Below are 22,042 nucleotides of genomic sequence, written 5' to 3'. Positions count from 1 at the left end.
TCAAAAGCCGCCTGTTTGGGCTTGAGCAGCAACTTCAGTGAAAGATTTGCAGAACAAAAGACTCCCTTGGCCCCTAACCTGTCGCATTTGTTCTCAAGGTTCATTCTGCTCATGCTTATTACTAATTTTTCTGACCTTTTTTTTTATTTTTTTTTATCATCTCCACAGACAAAAGTTGACATTTAATTTGTTGTAAAACAAAACAACAACGCATGATTATATTAAATAAAGTTTAGGCAGGGAATATAAGCCGTTCGTTTTTCAGAAATTGAGTTCGGTGTAATTATAGTTCTCTGTGTGTGCAAATTATCAGCATATGTGTATGTTTCGCGATCCAACTTATGTTGAGTTACTTAAGTTCTAAAAAACTGTTTATGTTTTAAGTAACTATGAGATTTGGTTAATACTAATACGTTAATTTTAACCATTTATTAAAGTTCTCTATTGTAGAAAAATAGTTTATTTATTCATCTGTCTGCTTCATTTCTCCCTCTGCATATTATGGAGCTAAGAAATAATAATAATAATAATAATAATAATAATAATAAACTTTGTTTAGAAAACATTCCACGAAGGCTATGGCAAGAATCATATGGAGAACAATGAAGTCAGCTGCTCCTGACACATTAAGACAAAACCAGACTAAACACACAAACACACACACACCCCCAGGCAGCCATTACACACATGAGCTACTTGCTGAATTTACCTTCACATTCACATAACACTAACGTTTCAGTAACACAGAACCACAGAGCTAAAAGTTCAATCTTAAGTGTTGAATGTGAATCTAGTTTTATTAATAGACTATATTTGATATTCGAGTTCCCACAGAATATAATAGAATATGTTACAATAGAATTAGAAAGGAAAAGTCAGTGTTAAATCCATGTTAATTTATATCATGAAACAAAGAATCAATCAATACTTTTCTATAAATTGTATACAGTGGTTATTGTATGGTGTAAATACTAACAGTACAGCACAGACATAGCTATGGACTTACATTCATTCATAAAGAATAAAGCAGTGTAGAGAAGAATAGAATAAAAAAAAGAATTAATTTAAATCAGTATACATTCATAAATGCAGCTCATACCTGTTAGGGGAGGTCACTGGGCTTTTATTATATCTAAAGTATTAACAAACATCTACTCTGATCTTTCTTTTGGTTTTTTAATCTAATCAGTCAGAAGAAATAAGAACGCATTCTGTTCTATTTCATGCTTTTGTTACCTACTGATTTGAGCAGCTATTCAGGCTGATTTAATCCCTGAGGGAATCCACCCCCTCCCCTGTGGCCCAACTGTGACAACTTCACACTCTCTGAAAAGGACAATTCTGCTGTGCTGTCATGCTACAGTTGCATTAAAACATGTAAAGTGTCACAAGCACTTCTTGAACATTTTGCCTTTGACTCAATGATTTTGCCTTTAAATACATACGGATCAGGTGACATGACTGCCAGCGTAAGGAATGTTTTTTTTTAGCTAAGCTAATCACCAGACTGAATAAAAACAATATTCTTGCTCACTTGTTCACCATAACCTTTTAAATAAATGTGAAATAATTCCAAATTTAGTATGCTTGACTTATAGGTAAGTGCAAAAAGGACATGTTCTAATGTACTATATATGATAAACTTTCTACATTACATACATGTCATATAAACAAATGTGATATACATTGCACACTTTAGACTTTTTACTGTTAGTTTTTTTTTTTATATCTACACATATCTTTTTCAGGCAGCTTCATCTCCCCCCAGAGATAAAACACCCCATTCCAGATTACTAGCTGCTCACAGGGCTTTTGTGGTGCCACAACAATAGCAAATGAGCGGGGGGCCTCGGTATGTCACATGTGGTGCCTTTGATTACCATTCTAGACTTGTTTGTATGACAGAAACTCAGGAAGAAGCAAGAATTCTCCAAAGGTGAAAGGGACCCATACATTATTTGAAACATGCACCCATGCCCTCATGATGCAGAACAATCTCTGCAGCCAAAAAGTGAACAAAAATAGGAAGTAAAGCATTTTGAGCATTTGGAAAGTTTCCAGTTGTACCATGAAAACTGAAAACAAGTTTTTATTTTTACTAATAATTAAAGCCACAGGAATATAAATATAATATATGTATTTTAATATATATATATATATATATATAAATACATATATTATATTTATATTCTTATTATATATATATTTTTTTCCAGTGGATTTTTTTTTTTTTATTCATAGGCCTATAAATGACCTATGAATCATTCAATCAATATTTAAGCATAAAAAAACTTCTAACTTTGGCACATAGATACATAATGGACATGTGATAAAAAAACAATTCTACACCTAAATGATGCAATGACATAAAAGAAAACTAGTTCAAGCTTTTATAAAGTTTAAGTTAAGTATAAGGAAGTCACATTTCTTTCATTAGCAAGCTGAGCCAAGTACTGTAATAAGTTGTTATGATCTTACATTTGGGAGCCTTCGGTTTGTTTTGCCCATTATTAAACACTACACAAGGAAGTGACATAGGAGGTGTCTAGCTCATTGAGGTGTTTGGGTAAGTGCTGACTAACACGGCCTGATGTGGATTTCTACGACTTTTCTTCTCCCTGGCAGCTGTGGCCATTGCCTAAGAGCTCCCTCTTTCTTCTAAATAAAGACACTAGCAAGCCATAAGCTTGTAAAAATGAATAGCAACAACACTGCATTTACTCAGTCAGCATGTTCTTCAATGGTATTACTGTAGCAAGCAATGAATGGAAGGTTTTGATTTGGTTACAGACATTTCTGGTTTTCATCAAAGAGATACTATATAACCTAGCATAAAGGGGTATTTGTAGTGTCAGTAGGATATCACAACTAAGCAAATCCTTTGGTGTACATACTTCCTGTTTTGTTTTGTTTCTGTGTTGATTACAGTATATATGCTATAGTTCATATGCCATTGTAATCTTCTATCTGATTATTAAGAGTGTACCTTAATGTTTTGTGTACTATTTCTGCATTTACTGTATATGTAGTTCCTGCTACACTAATGAACTTTGTTTAGAAAGTTTTTATGGTTTGCTGGAGGTGTGCTTGGAATATCTGCTTCGGGTCTTAAATGCTGAAACTCCTTTATTGGCCCAAACATGTGGAAATTGCTTGATTTAGGTCAGAACTGTAGAAAGGATGTAGCAATTACTCCCAGTTGAGTTCCTCTAATGTGCTAGTCGTGTTTTTGAATGATTCTGTTTGCAGTTCCTACAAAAAGATGGATCTCTTACGCAAGAAGTTCGCAAAAAGTTATCCAGCAATTTTCAAATGTTTTCAATTGCTAAATGTTCACAGGAATGGCTGCAATGGTTTCTAAACCACCTTGAGTAGGATTGTCATTCATGGACAAATGGCCTACTTTAAAACATTTGCAACATTTAATTATTTAACATAAGAGACTCATCCTCATACTTTGCTTGAAGCTTCTGTAAATGTTAATTGATTTTACGCATTCATTTACCAGATATCTCAACACAAGTCCTGGGTTTGACTTGAACACCCATCGTATGTGATTACAGAACAATGCAGTGTTTGAACATGCACATAAACATTCTTATGTAAAGGGAGGACATGCTGCAATAAATAAAATACTTATTTTAATAAGGATAGGATGAAGATAAAGAACATCTGTGAAACATAAGTAAATAGCTGTATTGTTTATATACTGATACTATACTTTACACACACACACACATATATACATACTCTTAATATACTAATATTAAGAATACACAAATTTCTAGATTAGAAAATCAAAAACTAATCAGTGAACCTCAAGGTACAAAAAAAGTATGAATCCTTTTTTAATGCTGACCTGCTGTCCTTAAAGTACAATCAACAAATAAAGAAGGTCTTTAGGGAGATTCCAGAACTCTTCATCTTGTGCTCCATGGGGGTGGAAGTGTGGGGGAGGGTGTGTGCACATTCATTCTCATGCATATAATATTAAGGAGGCAATGCAAGGTGATACAGACCACAGATTGCCAGGTCAACTCCTTTTCCCCCCAACAAATTCAATATCACACCACTGTGTTACATGTTAAAGGACAGCTAGGATTGTAGGTCAAGTTGTACCTCTGTAGTGTAAACTACAGACCACAGCCTACTTACTACTACAGTACCCAGAGCAGAGAGGGGGTAGGGGTTATGGGCAAAATCAATATTGCCTGTGATTTTTCCTTTTTGTGCAGTAGTCAAAAGTTCCACTCTTTCTTTAAAAGGTTGTGCTTATAATCTTTTAAAGATGTAAAGTGTGTGTGTGTGTGTATAATATAATATAATATAATATAATATAATATAATATAATATAATATAATATAATATAAATTCCTACAACACCCCCAAGACACATTAGCATTTACTCAGTTAAAAAAAGAAAGAAAAAAAGATCACACACAAAGAAGACCACAGAACATAGGTATTAGTTGCACTTTAATATAAGGTGTATATTATTTTCACTAAATGCCATATTCAAGTCACTCTGAAACTAGCTGTACTAGTTTAATCTCCATTTCTCATTTCAAGAACGTTCTGGGTAAAATCCTGTTGCACTTTCACAGAAGTCATGACAGGAAGAATAAAAAAAAAATCACAAAGAAACCTATAGCACAGAGTTGCATAGGTTGACTTAGGGCTGTTATTACCTCAGTGTGTTCCCCCCTCCCCCAGCCCCACATGGCGTATGTGTGTGTGTGCGCGTGCGTGTCGTAGCATTAGTGAGTAGTGCAGGAGACATGTTAGTCCATGCTCTTGCAAACAACTGTTTCCTGCTGTATTGTGACTTATTTTCAGAGTGATTTCGACAAGTTTATCATACATTCCACGAAATGCTTAAGATCAAAAAGCTGCTTATGTATATTATTTGTAGCACTTCTGAAACCTAACCGAATGTAGTGTTTAAATTCACCTATTCACACAACACTCGAGCAAGATATAAAACGTAGGGTTCTATTTCTATTCCTGAAATATAAAAACGTATCAGTAGAGACTGTACGTATACGATATGTACTCGTAACAGAATGTTAAGACTGTATTTTATCTGCAAGAGGAAAACATGAAAATCTGTCAACAGCAGCTTCCTCTTATTCTTTACATTTTCTGAATGTGTGTCCTTGTGGCTATCTGTGATCTATTTATAAATATAAAATCCAAATCGAATACAATAAAAAGAAAAATCCTACAAAGACTTAGGTTAGGTTGATAAAGCATGGCATCTTTGCTAAACGAGTTTTGATGAAGAATAGTTTGGGTGGAACACGTGACTTTAGGTGCCCTCTATGTGAGCGCGCCGCCGGCGTGACGTTCCATGGAGCGACTCGGGAGCGCGCCTCTGAATGCAACAGCTGCATAGTGAGCGAGATTTGCAAACATTGGAAGCGAGCTTTTTGGCCAGCGAACAATTGGCTAACGCAGCTACTGACAATACAACTTATTATCCGGATAAGTTATCTGGCTACAACATAAGTGACACAAATATCGTTATGTATATATTCTAATCACTTGATATAATAGATTGAGAGTACCTGACGAGTGGACATATTGGTAGGTATTGGTGAGTTCCCTATTTTTTTTTTTCTCGTTGGACTTTCTGGCTAACGTTAGCCATTTTTGTGATCAATATCGGACTAACGTTAACGTGTTCCGACTGCATCGCTTAGCCTGAAGTTCGGTCGGTCCCCGTCGATAATGTTGGAGAGGGTAGGAAGTGGTAAAGCGATAGGAAACTTATCTTATTTAGAAAGTTAAGGCAGGAACTGCATGGTAGGCTGTTGATGCTGTTCAAAAACCCACAAGGAATGGTGAATTGAAACGAACCTGTGACTCACTCGTTTGCTAGTTTTCTTCTGCTAGTTTCCACCTGAAGCACTACAGTACTTTACTTTCTCAATAAATGCTTACGTCTTTCGGCGAACGTGACAAACGAATACATACGAATATTACATTCATATTTAACACGTATTATTGAATAAAGGGTGACTTTTATGCAAAACAAATTATATAACTATGCAAAGCAGGCAGTAATTCTCGAAACATCCAGAATAATGATTATAATAGATATATAGTATTATAACATATTTGAGCAATTAATCGTTTTTCTTTTAATAACAGGGAAGCCGTTGAGGCAGACGGATTTATCTACAGTAACCTGTAATTTCGCGAGGTGTCACGTGATTGATTGATTATAACGAACCACATGAAATTCATAAAGCGTGTCCTTCAGCCATAGGACCAGTCTGGACCAGTGTGTGTAAAAAATCTCTAAAACAGTTTGGAGAGTAGTTGCTGATCAGGTTTAAGACATGATCACGTGTCAGGAAATTATGGCCCCACGGCTCGAGCTGAGACTTTAACATTTATGTGAGTTTGGGTGGTTACGAGCCCGAGCTCATCTGCTCTCCTTCCTATTATTTTCTTTTGTAATCTATTTGTTTTGTTTTGTTTGTCTTCAACGCCAAACCGTTAAACATCTATTCGGTCAGTCGCTACATATTTCTATTGAAGTGTGTGTGTGAGAGAGAGAGAGAGAGAGAGAGAGGAAAAGAGAGGACAGTTCGAGGATGAAGACACACTGCCATCGAATGTTTTATTACTTACTAGTACTAGTTGATGAAGAAAATGGATTAATTACGACACCGTTTTACGACACCGAACTTTTAAAGATCGCAAAGTGTGAATAGTTAGCTTGCATAAATATGTGCCTTTTTTTTTTTTTTTAAAGCTGAACAACTTTTCGCTCAAACTGCGACTGCGCATTAGCCTCTTGGACGTGTGTGATTTTTTTTTTCCCAACTACTTGGTAGGCTGATGAAGTTTTAAACGGGTTATAGTTTATCATTTGTGTGCACACCTCGTTCTTGCTACATACAACGCCACGATAGAGAAACCGTGCTACTGTGTCGCCCAGGCATAACTGATAAATACAACGGATAAATCTGACTCTTCAAGCTTTTCACCGTTTACTGAAAACCTGCCTAAAAGTATCGATGAACTTGGGTGCTTTTGTTACTTCCACGATGGCCTTTATACGCTCTGGCCGCATGGAAATCCCTGACAAAAGAACCAGCAAGACGAGCAACAGTTGCTCCTTTCCTAATATCCTTAGTAAGTCAAACGAATGTACAGCCGATGTGTATTTGTGTTTATTATCAGCAGCGATTAAAGCAATTATTCCTCCACAGGATTATAAAGCACATGCGCTTTTTGACAGACACCATTCTGTCCTGTAAGTTAGATGCAAGTGATTCATTCACTCTTGGACGCCTTTTTCTCCTCTGGTGGTTTCAATATGCTATAGCAGGATAAGATGGAAGAAATGAATGAATGAATGAATGAATGAGTACTACAGGATGTCCAGAAAGACCCGATACATAGATTAAATGCATTTTCTTAATATTTATATAATAATTAGCTTTGGGTGACTATTTAATGCATTCTGTCAAATAAATTATTGTCTAAGCCTTCTGTAGCCAAGGATAGAGGGGAAATTAAATTTATTAATTCTCATTAAACAAAACTATCTTCTTCAGATTTTTCACCAAACCCTACCACAGTTATGTGGTTTCACACAAAACGTTAATCCTGCTAAAAATACCATAAATATTCAAGGTTCTGTTATATAAAACCATGGTCACCCAAATGTCTGTATCTGTAGGCAGAAATGTGTTTATAAGCACAAAGTACAGCAGATACTCAAGTCGATGTGTGTATGAACCAAAAACATTTCTTATTGTATCAGAACTTACATATTTACAGTTTGCAGAGATGATTTCCTTCTCTATTGCAACTATTGTTCTTGCTCGCTTGCAATAGACCGCTGAGATCAGTCTTCAGATTTGAAGGTGTCTTAAATCTAAAATAAAAATAGAGATGTCATATAAAGAATAACGTATTTGCATGTTTTTTTATTATTTTTTTTAAGTTTTGCACAATTCTAGTGATGTTAGTAATGAATTTCGAAGTGTATTAAAAAAAGGAATAATACATAAAATTAGCATATCAGACCTTAAAAGAGAATTGTTCTACTGGTTAATAAAATGAAATCTTAAACGAAAAGCCCTCCCTAAATATGAAATATTCATGACCGGTTTCGTGAACTTATTATTAATGGAAGTTAATGGTTGTCTGCTGTATCACAAATACAGAAGAACATTGCTGGCACCTGTACAAGAACCTTCTTTACATGTTTACCATTTTCTAGCTAGTCTTATTAATGAGAGAGCCAATGTAGAATTCTTGGAAACAAAGTTCCAGATTTCAACAGCTTAGATAGAGAAAGATTTCTACCATAAGATGTAGAGATGGAGGAAAAAGCAATTCAGTTACCTATCGAAATTCTTTTGTGAGGTGATTCATGAAGCAAAATAATCTTTTTAAAAGGATTTAAAGTTTCCATGTTTGCATTTGAAGTGGGGAAATGGCATTATCATAATGCAAGTTTGAAGGTTTATAGTCTTTATGTTTAAGCATACATGGAGCATATGAATTATAGAGCACTTTTTTTTTTTTTAAACCAAAGAACTGGAGCACTTGTGCTTGATTGTGTTTAGGCAGAGAGTGGTTAAGTAATGGCTTAATGATTCTGCACCACTATTAGAGGGTAGTCAAGCAGCATTGTGGGTACTGCAGTAATAAAAGTTATAATTGACCAACTTGTTGCTGAAAGGGGAAAAAAAACTGAAATCAGAAGTTAAGCTTCCCATTTGACCTTTTAGTCACAATATAGCCAAGCTTGTTTTTTACAGAGCTTCATATTTTACCATCTGACTCAAAGACTAAATGTCAGCCTGTAGAACATGTTTATAACAGTGTCAGTTAAATAATCTGTTTTATATTTTAAGCTCTGACATGCTTTGTGATACAAAGAGTAAACAGAAACAGTGCTGACAACACTATCAGCACTCTTGGGATGTTGCTTGTCCAATCAAATTAGTGGACCAGAACTAACTTTTGTATAATGATTCAAATTTGTATCATTCAGGGTGGATTTTTTTTATTCTTCAAGTCTTTTAACCTTAACGTAGAGCTACTGGCTTTTCTGATCTTTTTGAGAAAGTTTATGTTTAAGGTAGATTTATGTTTCTATTGTATTGTTTTCTGTTCAGAAAGAAAGTAGTCTTTTCTTATTCTGATTTTGGATCACAGTATTTGCAGATGTGAAAGTAAATGCCTGAATACTGTGGTATCCTGAATTCTTTTCACTATGATTGTTTTGCGGTAAACAGGGACATACTTTTAAATAGGCTCAACATCTGCAAGTTTGTTTTGATTCCAAGTTTGTTGGTAGAGATTATACCGACTGGAAGCATTTTTTCTGCTCCATGCGTTTGAGGTTGTAATGAGTAAAGCTGAACGTACCATAATATGCAAAATCCCTTCTCATATCATGTTTAAAATGTTTCAGGGCATTATCAGTTGTGTTTTTAAATAATGTTATTGTATGTCGCTTAAGTACATATTATGAATACTTCTGTTGTTAATTCCTTGTTAAAGTTGACGATCATGTTATTCAGAAAAGGCCACACCTGACATTTTCTTTACTCTTGCTTTCATTTCAGGTTCTGCCTGCCAGGACATAATTCCTTTGTGTGAATCACAAGATATCTGAAGAGATTTGGCGTGTAAACACCTTCTGGTGACAAGCCTGAACTGTTCATCATGAAACTCTTTGAGGATCCAATTTTTTGGAGGTTTGTGTGAAATCTGACCGTCATTCTCTCCTTTTGGAAAAGGAATTTTGTGTTTTCCAATAACTGTATTACATGAGAGCGCCTCACAGGGCTCATATCTCAAGAAGGTGTTGAGTAAGGCTTGTCATTGCCATGCCCACCCAAACATTGATTCCACATGTGGAGGGTCCTGATGGGCTAGGCCATGACGTACTCAACCACAGCAGTGCCACTATGCCCAGCTCTGGCTCTGGTTCGAGCGTAACACCCCACCAGAGCCTGGCAGAGAAGGTTGACATGCAGTTGGCAGTGACGGGTGGATCACCTTTGGCCTGCATGTTCTGTGAGGAGACATTTGAGCATGAGGATGATCTCGGGCCACACGTCCTCTCCCAGCACCCCACTACATTTCACGCTCCTGCTGTATTGCGTGTCGAGGCCGAGTTCTTACCGCCCAGCGAGAGGACTCACTCCAAAACATGCCCAAATGAGCAGAACGAGGAGCTGAGCTGTGATGTGTGTGGCCAAGCCACTGAGAATATTGCTGTGCTTGAGGCTCACATGCGGAAGCACAAAGACTCTTTCATTTACTCCTGCAGCCTTTGTGGCAGGCGCTTTAAGGAGCCCTGGTTCCTCAAGAATCACATGAGGACCCATGGCAAATCCAGATCCAACAAGAGCCAGGATGCCGAGGCGCCCCTCACGGTCAACGGCGTCATCCAAGATCGACCGGCATCACCTGTTATGACGACTTACAAGATGTGCATGGTCTGTGGTTTTTTTTTCCTCAACAAAGAGGTGCTGGCAGAGCACAGCAAAGTGCACAATAGGGAGCCGGAAGTTGAAGAGAACACGTGTAATAACAGCCAGCTGACTCCTAAAGTGCCTATCTCTCAGGAGTGCTTTCTTCAGTGTGTAAAATTACAGAGAACATCTGAGAACGCTGAGCAAAAAAGCCAACCTGGGCGCTGGATTGCACAGCTGGACCCGTTCAACACCTACCAGGCCTGGCAGTTGGCTACTAAAGGCAAGATTGCTGCAGGGCCCAACCTGAGCAAAGAGCTCAATGCCGACTCCAATTCTGACAATGAGGAGTCTGGTTCAGACAAAGAGGAGCTAGGGTCTATCTGGGACTCTAGCAGTGGGGACAAACTGGTAAGACGGGGTCTGAGGAACGAGCTTAAGGCCAAACTCGGTACTGCTGATTTGGCAGAGCAGAAGAGTCTGAGCTTGCGCAAAGACAAACCCACTGACTGCGAGGAGTGCGGCAAAACGTTCAGAACCTACCATCAGCTGGTCCTGCACTCCAGAGTACACAAGAGAGAGAGAGGAGGAGCCGAGAGCCCCACCACACCTGTAGATGGGAGGACTCCGAGCGTCAGCTCTGCTGGGAGTCCCTCATTGGATCGAGCAGAGGATGGCTCAGAGGACGGCTATGAAGAAGGTGGTCCTGGTGAAACATTTCAGTCTGGTAATAACTTTTTTTTCTTTTATTTTTCCGGACACATGTATAACATGGCTAATGTAATAATTGCTAATCTGTTAGGTTAAGTGTTATTAATGCAAAAAAGGTGCTAGAACAAGACTTGGCATGACTGTTCTACAGCCACATCCTGATTTTCCACATATCATTTAGTTTATGAATGCGGCCCAGTTTGCAGTAGCCTGGGTGTGGTTTGCTTACATTTTTGTATGATTCAACATATGTAGTGCAAACATTGGTAAAGAATAGATAGAACTGAAGAAAATGTGAGTGGTGCTTGCTGTGGCAAAACTCGGGCCCGCCCATATATCTATGACCATGGGACACACAGTGAGGATCAGTTTTAAAGCTTCTATGGAAATTACCATTGCAGGGAATGCAACTGTGAGTACTTCTTTCAATTAGGAGCACCTTCCCCATTATATGTCAATAGGGTAAATTTGGGCGCCTCTTGTGCCCCAGGGGTACGACTTATACCCTCTTGCGGGGTGTGTTCTAACAAAGCTTGCAAACCTTTACAAATGTGATGAATTTTAGCTTTCTACAATTTACCGTCCACCCCTTAGAAAAGTCATAGCACCCCATTCTCGAATAAGCCGCACAATTTGACCCCTCATTTATGGGTCCATGACAAACCATACGGAACTAGTTACGCATCAAACTTTTGTACGGGAGAAGAAGAATAATTAACAGAAAAAAAGAATAATAAGCCTGAGAGATATTAGTAGTATTGCTTCACAAACACCACTAACAAGTTTTGTAGGCCCAGTATAACTTGTTCTATTAAAATTCGAGCTCAGTAAGCAATAATGTCTCAATTAAGCAACTTGTGTGACAATAAATGTCTGTTCATGATTATAATGCATGGCTTCTGAATACTCATACTGCTCAGTCAGCGACACTGAGGAATCTGATCTGATAAATACAGTGAGTAGCCATCGAGTATATATAATAAAAAAAGGACACACTAAAATAGTGATTCAGTTTCACTTGTAAAGACTTAGAAATAGATTTGCAGTAATAGTACTGATAAATGTTTGTATTTGTAGGGTTTCAAAAGTGGCTTGAGGCTTGCGCATTAACTTTTAAAGAATGTTTGAAGAAACAGCTTCTGCATTCCTGTCCTGGCCAAGGCATGACTTAGGCAGGAATTAGTCCTCAACAGCGCCCTCTTCTGGCTATTAAAATTGTTATTCCGCAAAAGAATTTTTCCAGGACATTGAATGACCTGATTTCTTTCTTTCTTTCTTTCTTTATTTATTATTTGTCAAAATGTCTAAGTTCATGATTTTGTTGTTTTTATTTGCAGATAAAATTGAAGGCTCTCACAAAATGAAACTGAAAATTCTTGCTCCAAGGAAGTGTTGTTACTGTGGCAAGACCTTCCGCTCCAACTATTACCTCAATATTCACCTCAGGACACATACAGGTATCGGATATAAATTAGGACTTTTTTTCAACATTTAAAGGCAAATTTATTGTAACCAGTGGTTTCAGTGGTAAGCACACCACAGGCCATTTTACATTTGTTGTCTTAGTTTTTTCTAATGACGCTGCTGACAAAACATATCTTTGGCACTGAGTGTGTTACATGTTGTTAGGATGGCAAACAACTATAATTTGACTTTGAAACTTGTTGTTTTATGTAAGGTGAATTTGTAAGTACTAAATATTGCTCTAGAAGAGATATTTTATATAAACCCATGCTGACTGGACTGCATGGTGAAACTAAGCATACACATAAGTCTGTGCCTAGACTCTATTGCGCTATCCAGCAAGGGAATGATGGCACATACTTGAGCTATCTCTGATATTCTTCTCCATCATCAGATTCCTACCACATTACATCATCAGAACATTCCTCACTGCAAGCATGTTTGCTTTTGATTCTAGTTTAAATTTTGATGATCAACACGCACAGCTCTACAGCTTGGTACTGTTTGTTGTAAGCACTAATCTGTTGTCTCACTCCTTTTTTTTTCTTTTTTTTTCTTTCAGGTGAGAAACCTTACAAATGTGAATACTGTGACTATGCTGCAGCTCAGAAGACCTCTCTGAGATACCACCTGGACCGACGTCACAAAGACAAGCCTTACACCGAGATCCCTAACATTCCAGTGACAGCACCTGCTGCTAACAGTGCCAAGGGTCAGGAGTCTCCTAATAATGTGGATGACAAGGCTGCCTCAAAACCCCCTAAGCAATGGCCTGCCCCCAGTGTTGTGTGCGCAAGCGTCAAACATGAAGCGGTACCTAGCCAGGCAGAAATTCCTGTTGCCAGCCCTGTCATGCGCGTCAAAGAGGAGTGTGCCAACATGGCTGCTACAACTCCTTACACTCCTCCTAACGAGCCGCACGTGAATGGCCCTTTCCCGATCAACCTAAAGGCAGAGGGGAAAGAAGCCTCTGAGGCACCCATAAACCTCTCCCTCAAAGCGTCCCTGTCTTTATCTGCTACCTCTGTACCTAGGAATATGTTACTGACCAACACCTGCACTTCCTGCCCTTATGAAACCCTCTATCCCGAAGTCCTGCTCATGCACAGGAAGCTTTCACATAAAGAGAAGACTGATGCAAAGAAGAATCCATACAGACCCCCACTAAAGCTCAAGCGCTACACTGGGTGTCCTCCAGCGCTCGAGGGTAAAGACGTGGCCCCTTTGGCCCACATCAACCGAAAACATCCGCGCCGGACCAAATCCCCAACACCTCAACCTGGAAAATCTTCCAGACCAACTCGGGACACGTACAGGTATTGAATCTCTACATATGATCGCCTTCCATGATTAATCATATTTTTATTTTATAACAATAAGTAAATTATATATTTTGGTATAAGAGCATCACCTGAAAAATCACAGGGAGTTTGATTCTAATTAATGAACATAAACACAACTGCCCTTTAGATCTGAATTATACTTCCATATGCTCGATAGCATGAGCACGGATCTTGTGGTCATCTTTGTATCATCAGAGATTGACTCTAGGTGTCTGCATGGGGTAATACCAGTTTAACTAGTGGAGGGAGTGTAGTGTCATGTGACACTGTCTCTACAACTCGCTAAACAAACAAGTGTTGTGTATGAAATACACACTGCAAACATCTGGCTAAAATAGTATATAGCATTAAACGAGTTGTGGTTAGTGTTTAAATTCAAACCCAACCTTCTGACCTACCTAACTTTAAGATGTATTTTTTTAATTTAAGAAGTAGATTATAAAAGGGAGTCAAGATGATGGTAGGTAGTTTAATAAAGACTTCAACAGTGTGTTAAATACTGCTAAGCATGAATTCATTAAATACATTATGGCTCTATTATGCCATTTAGCCCTTTTGTTCCCAAATCTGTTGTTTAGGACGGACTTTCTACACTTTTATTTAAAAGTGATCAGATCGGATTTAGTTCTGTGTAGACTGGCAGCCCAAATCTGACACGTTGTCAACCTATCTGCATTTGATATCTTCTCGTATATGGCCATATTTTTCTAAAGCATAATAACGTAACTTCCTACAAAATATATATATATTTTTATTTTCGTCTTTATTTCTTTCATCTCCCAGCCACTTTTTCAAACATGGACATCCCAAGAGATTGTGTCTACTTGAACTACTGCAATGCGTTGTAGTATTTAAAGTCCAATTTAAGGTGGTAGGGCATCCAGACTGAGACACATCTTTAGGAATCTGATGATTTCAAACAACCTCTGGATGTGGTGCAGATTTGGTTTGAACAGGACCAAAGCAGTCTGAACAAGGCCTTGATGCTGCTCATAATTTCTGAAATGTACATAAAGTATGCAGGCAAGTAAGTGGACATAGGTTGGCTGGTTCAAACATCATGTGTCAATGATGATCCTGGGTGTGATAACCGTAATGAGGCTGTAGACTCCCATCATCAACATCGTTTCTGTTTTATTCCTTTTTTTCTTCTTCTTTAAGTACAGGTATACATTTCAAAGCTGTTGTGAATTATCATCTCACATAATTCTGGGATTTTAATTTTTTTTTTTTTTTTTAAATGTCCATGTAAAACTTCAACTCAACCTTACAATCATTGAACTGTTACTTTTATTATGACAGGACTCTTCCAGGAATGGGTACAAAGAAACCAGAGATTTCAAAGATATCCCCTGCAAAAGAGACCTGTCGAGAGCAGCAGAAAACAACACAGAGGGTTAGGCCTGCCGAATCTGTTATAAGCGTCCAAACCAGATTTCCAGAGTCAGTAGCTGAAACAAACAGGAAATTTAACTCCCCTGCGCTCTCTCAGAAGCCAGCTCCAGCTAAGAATGCTGTCGTCTGGCCCCCAGAAGCAAACAGGCCATGTCTGTCCGATCGATTCAGGAACCTGGCACAAATGGACGCAGGCGAACCTTCCAGCAAGAGGTCGAGACCTTCCGAGCCTCTGCAGGGTACAGGGAGAATCGCCGAACTGCCCTCAGACAGGAACGTGAAAAACCACCTGCCTTTGGCTTCTGTTTGTGTGGCACCCTCAGGGTCAGGGAGTAGCATGGACGCAGATTGGAACGTAATCAACCTGTGGCGCACATACACGCCCAGTGCATCGTTGTACCAACCCGCTATACCAGGCTCCAGCCACGCCATGACTGGAAATTTACCCGCTGCTGGTAAGGAAGGGTGTAAAGCAACCATGAAACTGTGCAGTGATTTGGACTAGTACTCACTTGTCACAGAATTGTGTAACACATTTTTGTCTTTCTTTCTGGTGAAGCCTGTGTTGTAAAACAAGCCTAGTTTAGTCATTTTAGATTTCAGGATCGACATTAGATGATATATGAAACGAAATGGTTTTATGTTAAATATAATGTATCTTACAAACAGAAAATTTTTTTTTTTCCTTCCTAAAAGTCGTAAGCCAACACTACACCGACTATTGTTACCATTATTTAAAATGAAGTACATAATACTGGTTCTCTTTTATGACCATATGATGCAACTTGCTTTCTTAAGGAAACGGTATATGATCATTCTTAGCATATTTTAAACAGGGTAAAATAGAGAGTAGAGTGAGTGCAGTGTGAACATACGTCTAATGATCTGGTACATTTAATTACTTTTAATTTCTTTGTTAGGAATAACCATGAGATGAGTAATTTTTTTATGAAAAACAAAATGTCCTTTCTACTGGTTAATATTATGACATTATTAAGTGGAAAGCTGTATATCATTAACGCCTTTTTCGTGTCTTCTTTTTTAGGGAGCAGAGCTCTGCCCTTCTCACATTACCCTGGTAACATCATTCAGCGGAGAAGCCACCCCAACCCTCCTGACGCCACCTCTTAGACCATGGTAGGTTTTTCTTATTTAAAATTGTAACTGAATAAATAATTGCATAAATTAATAAAAATAATTGCATTGAATAAATAAAAGCTAAATAACGCTGCTGAGCCTGGATCTGACAAACAGATGCCACTGGCAGATCATAACACTGCCTCCAGGGGCTTGTAGATTGGCCACTATGCATAATGGGTGCATTGCTTCATACATTTACTTTCTTGACTCACTGATCACACCCCACCCAGTCTGGCAAAGGTGCAGGCAGAATGCATCAGACCTTATGACCTTTTTTTCATTTCTAGTCCAATCTTTATATTCCCTAGCATTTTAAAGCCTTTTTTATTACTCATTCACAAGTGGTTTTCTTATGGCCACACAACTGTTTAGTCCCACTCCAGTGAATTTACATCACATTTCGGGTGTATGGAAATGCTCTTACTTTCACTATTAAGTATAGCTCTGGTTTTTAATGTTTTTTCTTTTTTCTTTCACCATTCAACTTGACTAAGTGTTTAAGTGATTTTTAATTTAGAATCTTTTCCATTGATGATAATTTTTTTTTCCTGACACATTTTTTCCAAAAAGTTGATGGTTCAGCATTATCCTTACAGGTTTTGATGTTTAATGAAGGGTTTTTACCCTTGAACCTTCTGAAATGGTGACCTTTTTTGGCATGTATATAATACACACACACACACACACACACACACACACACAAGCACGCACACTGTCAGCCAAAGAATTTATACACTATTCAGGATAAGAAAAATATACAGTATATGTAAATTATATTAATATAATAGTAATATCATATCATAATATTGATATTTATCTATACAAGTTTTTCCTTTTCTGAAAAGTGTCTGTGTGTAGGTGCGTGTATGTATATACAGTGTGTGTGTGTTTTGTGTGTATGTATAAAAATATATATATATATATATATATATATATATAATATATCAATCAGGATATCAGGCATTCACTTTTTTATCTTTTGAAATTGCCTGGTCATGGTAGTTTTGGCTGTTACACATTTTTTTCTTTTGTGAAATGTAACCAGCTAATCAAAAAATTCATGCATTTTGGCAGTGATATTACCAAGGTTAACTGATAGTGTTGGATTTTTTTCTTTTTTTGCCTCTGCAGTATTTTCCAGGACCTTTCAATATTTAAAAAGGAATAACACCCTAAATGGTAAATCTTAAATGCAATGAAGGTGCAAATAATTTAAGCATTAAACGTCTCTATCTTTATAATTTTCTTCAGGTTTATTTTATATTAATGCTAATGCCCCCTGTCACATTTGTGTTTCTTAGGTTTGTACTACTCGGACAAAACCAACCATGGGAACTATGGCTGGAAGAAAAGTTTACTCCTGACACTACTCCTAGAGATAGACATGTGACCAAGATTGGACATTAAGGCTGTGTGGGGGTTTCATTTCTTATCTCAACCTTGGTGAAGAGGCAGAGTGAACTCAAGACTGCGCCTTGAACAGTGTTGCAATTTACATGTCAAAACGTTCCAGTATATCAACAGATGTGGTATTGCACTTAACGCAGAACACAACATATCATGCACTCCAGTTTGCTATGAAAGTTTTAACCTGTTTTGAAATCAAATGCTTTTGGGGCGGAGCTTTGATTTTAACCCACAATGTTGCATCAAAAAAGTGCCTCTTCTACTTGATCTAAATGCTGTTACACAAAGGTAGGATAGACCAAATAAACTTGACCCATGTTCAGTTCAGATAAATAAAATATATTTTGTAAATGTTAAAACATTTCTATTTATGCTGTGCTGAAGAAAGGGTGGACTTTATGCCATGCAGCTTCTGGCAGTTTTTGATATTGCAATTGAATCGTTTCAGTTTTCCCTTGTTTGTGCAAAACGAAAGCTGCTGTTTTTCTTTTTATTCCTGTCTCGAAACTGAGACACAAAGTACTGTGTACTTACTTTGTATGGGGACTTTGCTTGGAACCTCTCACTGTGACACTCGGACATGGCATCCTCAGGTCTGACAGACAACACCACTGTGATGGAACTCTCCATGGAGGGCTTCCATTGATTTAATGTTGCGTTTTCACACACTTTGATTTAAATCCCCCCCCCCCCCCCCCCCAGTTAAGGATATATATATATATTTATTTTTCGAGCGATTGTCCTGCTTTGTCTGTTTTAGAAAATATATAGTAGGATGTTTTCTCGGAGCCTGTGACAGTGGCTTATTTACTGACCAACTTGTGTTATGGTCTGCTTTTCAAAAACTACCTTGACCACCTTCCCTACAGTTGCAATCTGAAAGCATCGGAATGTTAATTTATTTGCTGATATTTAGGGGGCTTTTGTGAGCTGCATTAGATAAACTTGAATTTTTTTGTTTTTTGTATTGGCGGTTCACTGGAAAGACCACCTTTTTTCCTCTGCAATTTGTGCTTTTTCGGCATTTACATAATCTATTTAACTGGGAGAAAAGCCTGCTGTTGATTAACATGTCAGCCATTAATGTGGCTCAAATTGAGTACGTGTACATAGTGTTTAACCCGTATCGTCTCTCAGTATTGGATTCTCTCAGTGTTTAATAATGTTTTCGTTTAGCTAAGATGGATGCATCACAGATACGCGCCATATGTAAATGTGTGTTTTGATTATTATTCTGCTCTCCATTGTTATTATTTTTTTTTTTATTCTTCTGCACTTTCACTACTAATATATATATATTTTTTTTGTACGATCAGTTGGCGCAGTTTTGCCCTGTCCTAGTTCTGGGAAGTCCATGCACTGAGCAGAACAGTGCAAATGCAATAGACTTTCCACAGTTATTACAGACTACAGGAAAGCACAAAGAAAAATGACCAGCAATGCCGCAAAGATTTCAGCAGTGTTGAGTACCTACGTTCTGGTCTTACTCTTTTTTTTCTACATCTTTGTAACTGTGAGACTTGTATTTCTGACTGTTCAGTTGCAAATTAAAATAATGGTGTGTGATAGCCGGGGGAGTCTGATTTGATCTTTGATTTTTGAATCAATTTTGAAGTTGCATAAAATACCCTATGTACACTCACCTAAAGGATTATTAGGAACACCATACTAATACGGTGTTTGACCCCCTTTTGCCTTGAGAACTGCCTTAATTCTACGTGGCATTGATTTAACAAGGTACTGAAAGTATTATTTAGAAATGTTGGCCCATATTGATAGGATAGCATCTTGTAGTTGATGGAGATTTGTGGGATGCACATCCAGGGCACGAAGCTCCTGTTCCACCACATCCCAAAGATGCTCTATTGGGTTGAGATCTGGTGAGTGTGGGGGCCATTTTAGTACAGTGAACACATTGTCATGTTCAAGAAACCAATTTGAAATTATTCGAGCTTTGTGACATGATGCATTATCCTGCTGGAATTAGCCATCAGAGGATGGGTACCTGGCGGTTATAAAGGGATGGACATGGTCAGAAACAATGCTCAGGTAGCCCGTGGCATTTAATCGATGCCCAATTCGCACTAAAGGGCCTAAAGTGTACCAAGAAACATTCCCCACACCATTATACCACCACCACCAGCCTGCAGTGGTAACAAGGCATGATGGATCCATGTTCTCATTCTGTTTACGCCAAATTCTGACTCTACCATTTAAATGTCTCAACAGAAATCGAGACTCATCAGACCAGGCAACATTTTTCCAGTCTTTAACTGTCCAATTTTGGTGAGGTCGTACAAATTGTAGCCTCTTTTTCCTATTTGTAGTGGAGATGAGTGGTACCCGGTGGGGTCTTCTGCTGTTGTAGCCCATCCGCCTCAAGGTTGTGCGTGTTGTGGCTTCACAAATGCTGCATACCTCTGTTGTAACGAGTGGTTATTTCAGTCAAAGTTGCTCTTCTATTAGCTTGAATCAGTCGGCCCATTCTCCTCTGACCTTAAGCATGAACAAGGTGTTTTTGCCCACAGGACTGCCGCATACTGGATGTTTTTCCCTTTTCACACCATTCTTTGTAAACCCTAGAAATGGTTGTGCGTGAAAATCCCAGTAACTGAGCAGATTGTTGGTGCCAGACAGGCCGGTCTGAGTATTTCACAATCATGCCACGCTCAAAATTGTTTAAATCGCCTTTCTTTCCCATTCTGACACTCAGTTTGGAGTTTAGGATGTTGTCTTGCCCAGGACCACACCCTAAAATGCATTGAAGCAACTGCCATGTGATTGGTTGATTAGATAATTGCATTAATGAGAAATTGAACATGTGTTCCTAATAATCCTTTAGGTGAGTATACATTTACATTTATGCATTTGGCAGACGCTCTTATCCAGAGCGACTTACAAAAAGTGCTTTAAAGTTTACAAAAGTGCTTTAAAGTTTAGAGTATAGATAGTACAGTAATTTTTACAAGTCTTTTTACTTAAAGAAAAAAAATACAATAGGAGCACTGCCTTTTGGAGTGAATTAGTGCATGGAAGTCTGTTCATATACTCACAGTTCATTATTCACACCTTGTGTCCAGTAGTTTAGAGATTGAATCCAGACCCATTGCATAATGGATTCACTTGAAAACAAGTAATACATAAAATTTTAACATTGTTAAGGGGGAAAAATATTGTGGCTATATTCATTGAAAGACCTGTTACAGTTTAACATACAGTACACTACCCCTCATTTCCTTATGTTAAATTAAATGATGTAGATAAAATAAAAGAAATGGGAGCAAATGTTTTACTGCAACAGGCTGTATAGTGCCCAAAGATACAATATACAACTGGTTGTTAATTTAACAACCTCAGCAGCAACTTCCTTTCCCCTCTCATCTGCTCCAACAAATCAGAATTAGCAGTTTACTAATTGCCAGCCTGATGAACTATCTCTCAGTAGTTCTCAAATTAGATGTTCTTTTATGCTTGAATAATTTGTCACAACTTTTCTCTGAAACTGGTACAGAGACTGGACTAAAAACGAGAGCCACAAAAGTCCTTCAGGAAGCCTAGAGAACTATGCCTTAAGACATTAAAAAAAAAAAAAGGTTTGGCTCTTTGGTAGCAAGATATAAAGAAATGAGAAGGGACTCCAGACCTTTGCACAGTTCTAAATGCTATAGTGAAAAACAGTCTGCCTAAAGATGTCTAGAAACTAGATTTTCATCAGACGGTGAAAACATACTTTAATCAAAAATGTTGTTACATTGGACAGCTGAATGGCACAGTGAAACAGACGTCAGCTATATCATTTTGTTTCATAATCAGATACCGGCTGTCAAAATGTCTGTAATGTTACTGTGTTGCCGTTAAAATGGAATACTCAAATGCAATTTTTTCCCTTTTTACTTTTCTCCCGATTTACTTTTAAAATGCCAGAACTTAAGAAAGAAATGTATTTCAGTTCAGGAAAGTCTGTATATTGTATGTAGTATAGAGATTTCCCAGGCAAGCACACGTATGTTTTAACCCACATATTGCTTTCTTTAATGCTGTAATTGTAAATGCACTAATTTATTGAGAAATCAGTTTAATATTGCACAGTCTGACATATTGGGTGTTTTATTTATTTCTGTAGTTTTA

At 37.8% G+C, this 22,042-nt stretch overlaps 1 protein-coding gene across 3 annotated transcripts; it reads left to right on the top strand.

Moving 5' to 3' along the window:
• The first annotated feature begins 5,408 nt into the window (after positions 1–5,408).
• znf217 (zinc finger protein 217) lies at positions 5,409–19,482 on the top strand. 3 transcript variants are annotated; one of them, XM_053483256.1, is made up of 7 exons: positions 5,409–5,586; positions 9,600–11,181; positions 12,503–12,622; positions 13,192–13,945; positions 15,275–15,822; positions 16,413–16,504; positions 17,809–19,482. In XM_053483256.1, the coding sequence occupies exons 2-6, from the start codon at positions 9,864–9,866 to the stop codon at positions 16,496–16,498; spliced, it is 2,826 nt and encodes a 941-aa protein (XP_053339231.1). In that variant the 5' UTR covers positions 5,409–5,586; positions 9,600–9,863; the 3' UTR covers positions 16,499–16,504; positions 17,809–19,482. The 3 variants fall into 3 exon arrangements, with proteins under 3 accessions (XP_053339231.1, XP_053339232.1, XP_053339233.1); XM_053483257.1 differs by having other exon boundaries at positions 5,409–5,596; XM_053483258.1 differs by lacking the exon at positions 5,409–5,586 and adding an exon at positions 6,209–7,146.
• The last annotated feature ends 2,560 nt before the right edge of the window (positions 19,483–22,042 follow it).

This window comes from Clarias gariepinus, chromosome 22 (genome assembly GCF_024256425.1).
Source record: "Clarias gariepinus isolate MV-2021 ecotype Netherlands chromosome 22, CGAR_prim_01v2, whole genome shotgun sequence".
Classification (NCBI taxonomy): domain Eukaryota; kingdom Metazoa; phylum Chordata; class Actinopteri; order Siluriformes; family Clariidae; genus Clarias; species Clarias gariepinus.
This window is presented reverse-complemented; position numbering and strand designations above follow the sequence as displayed.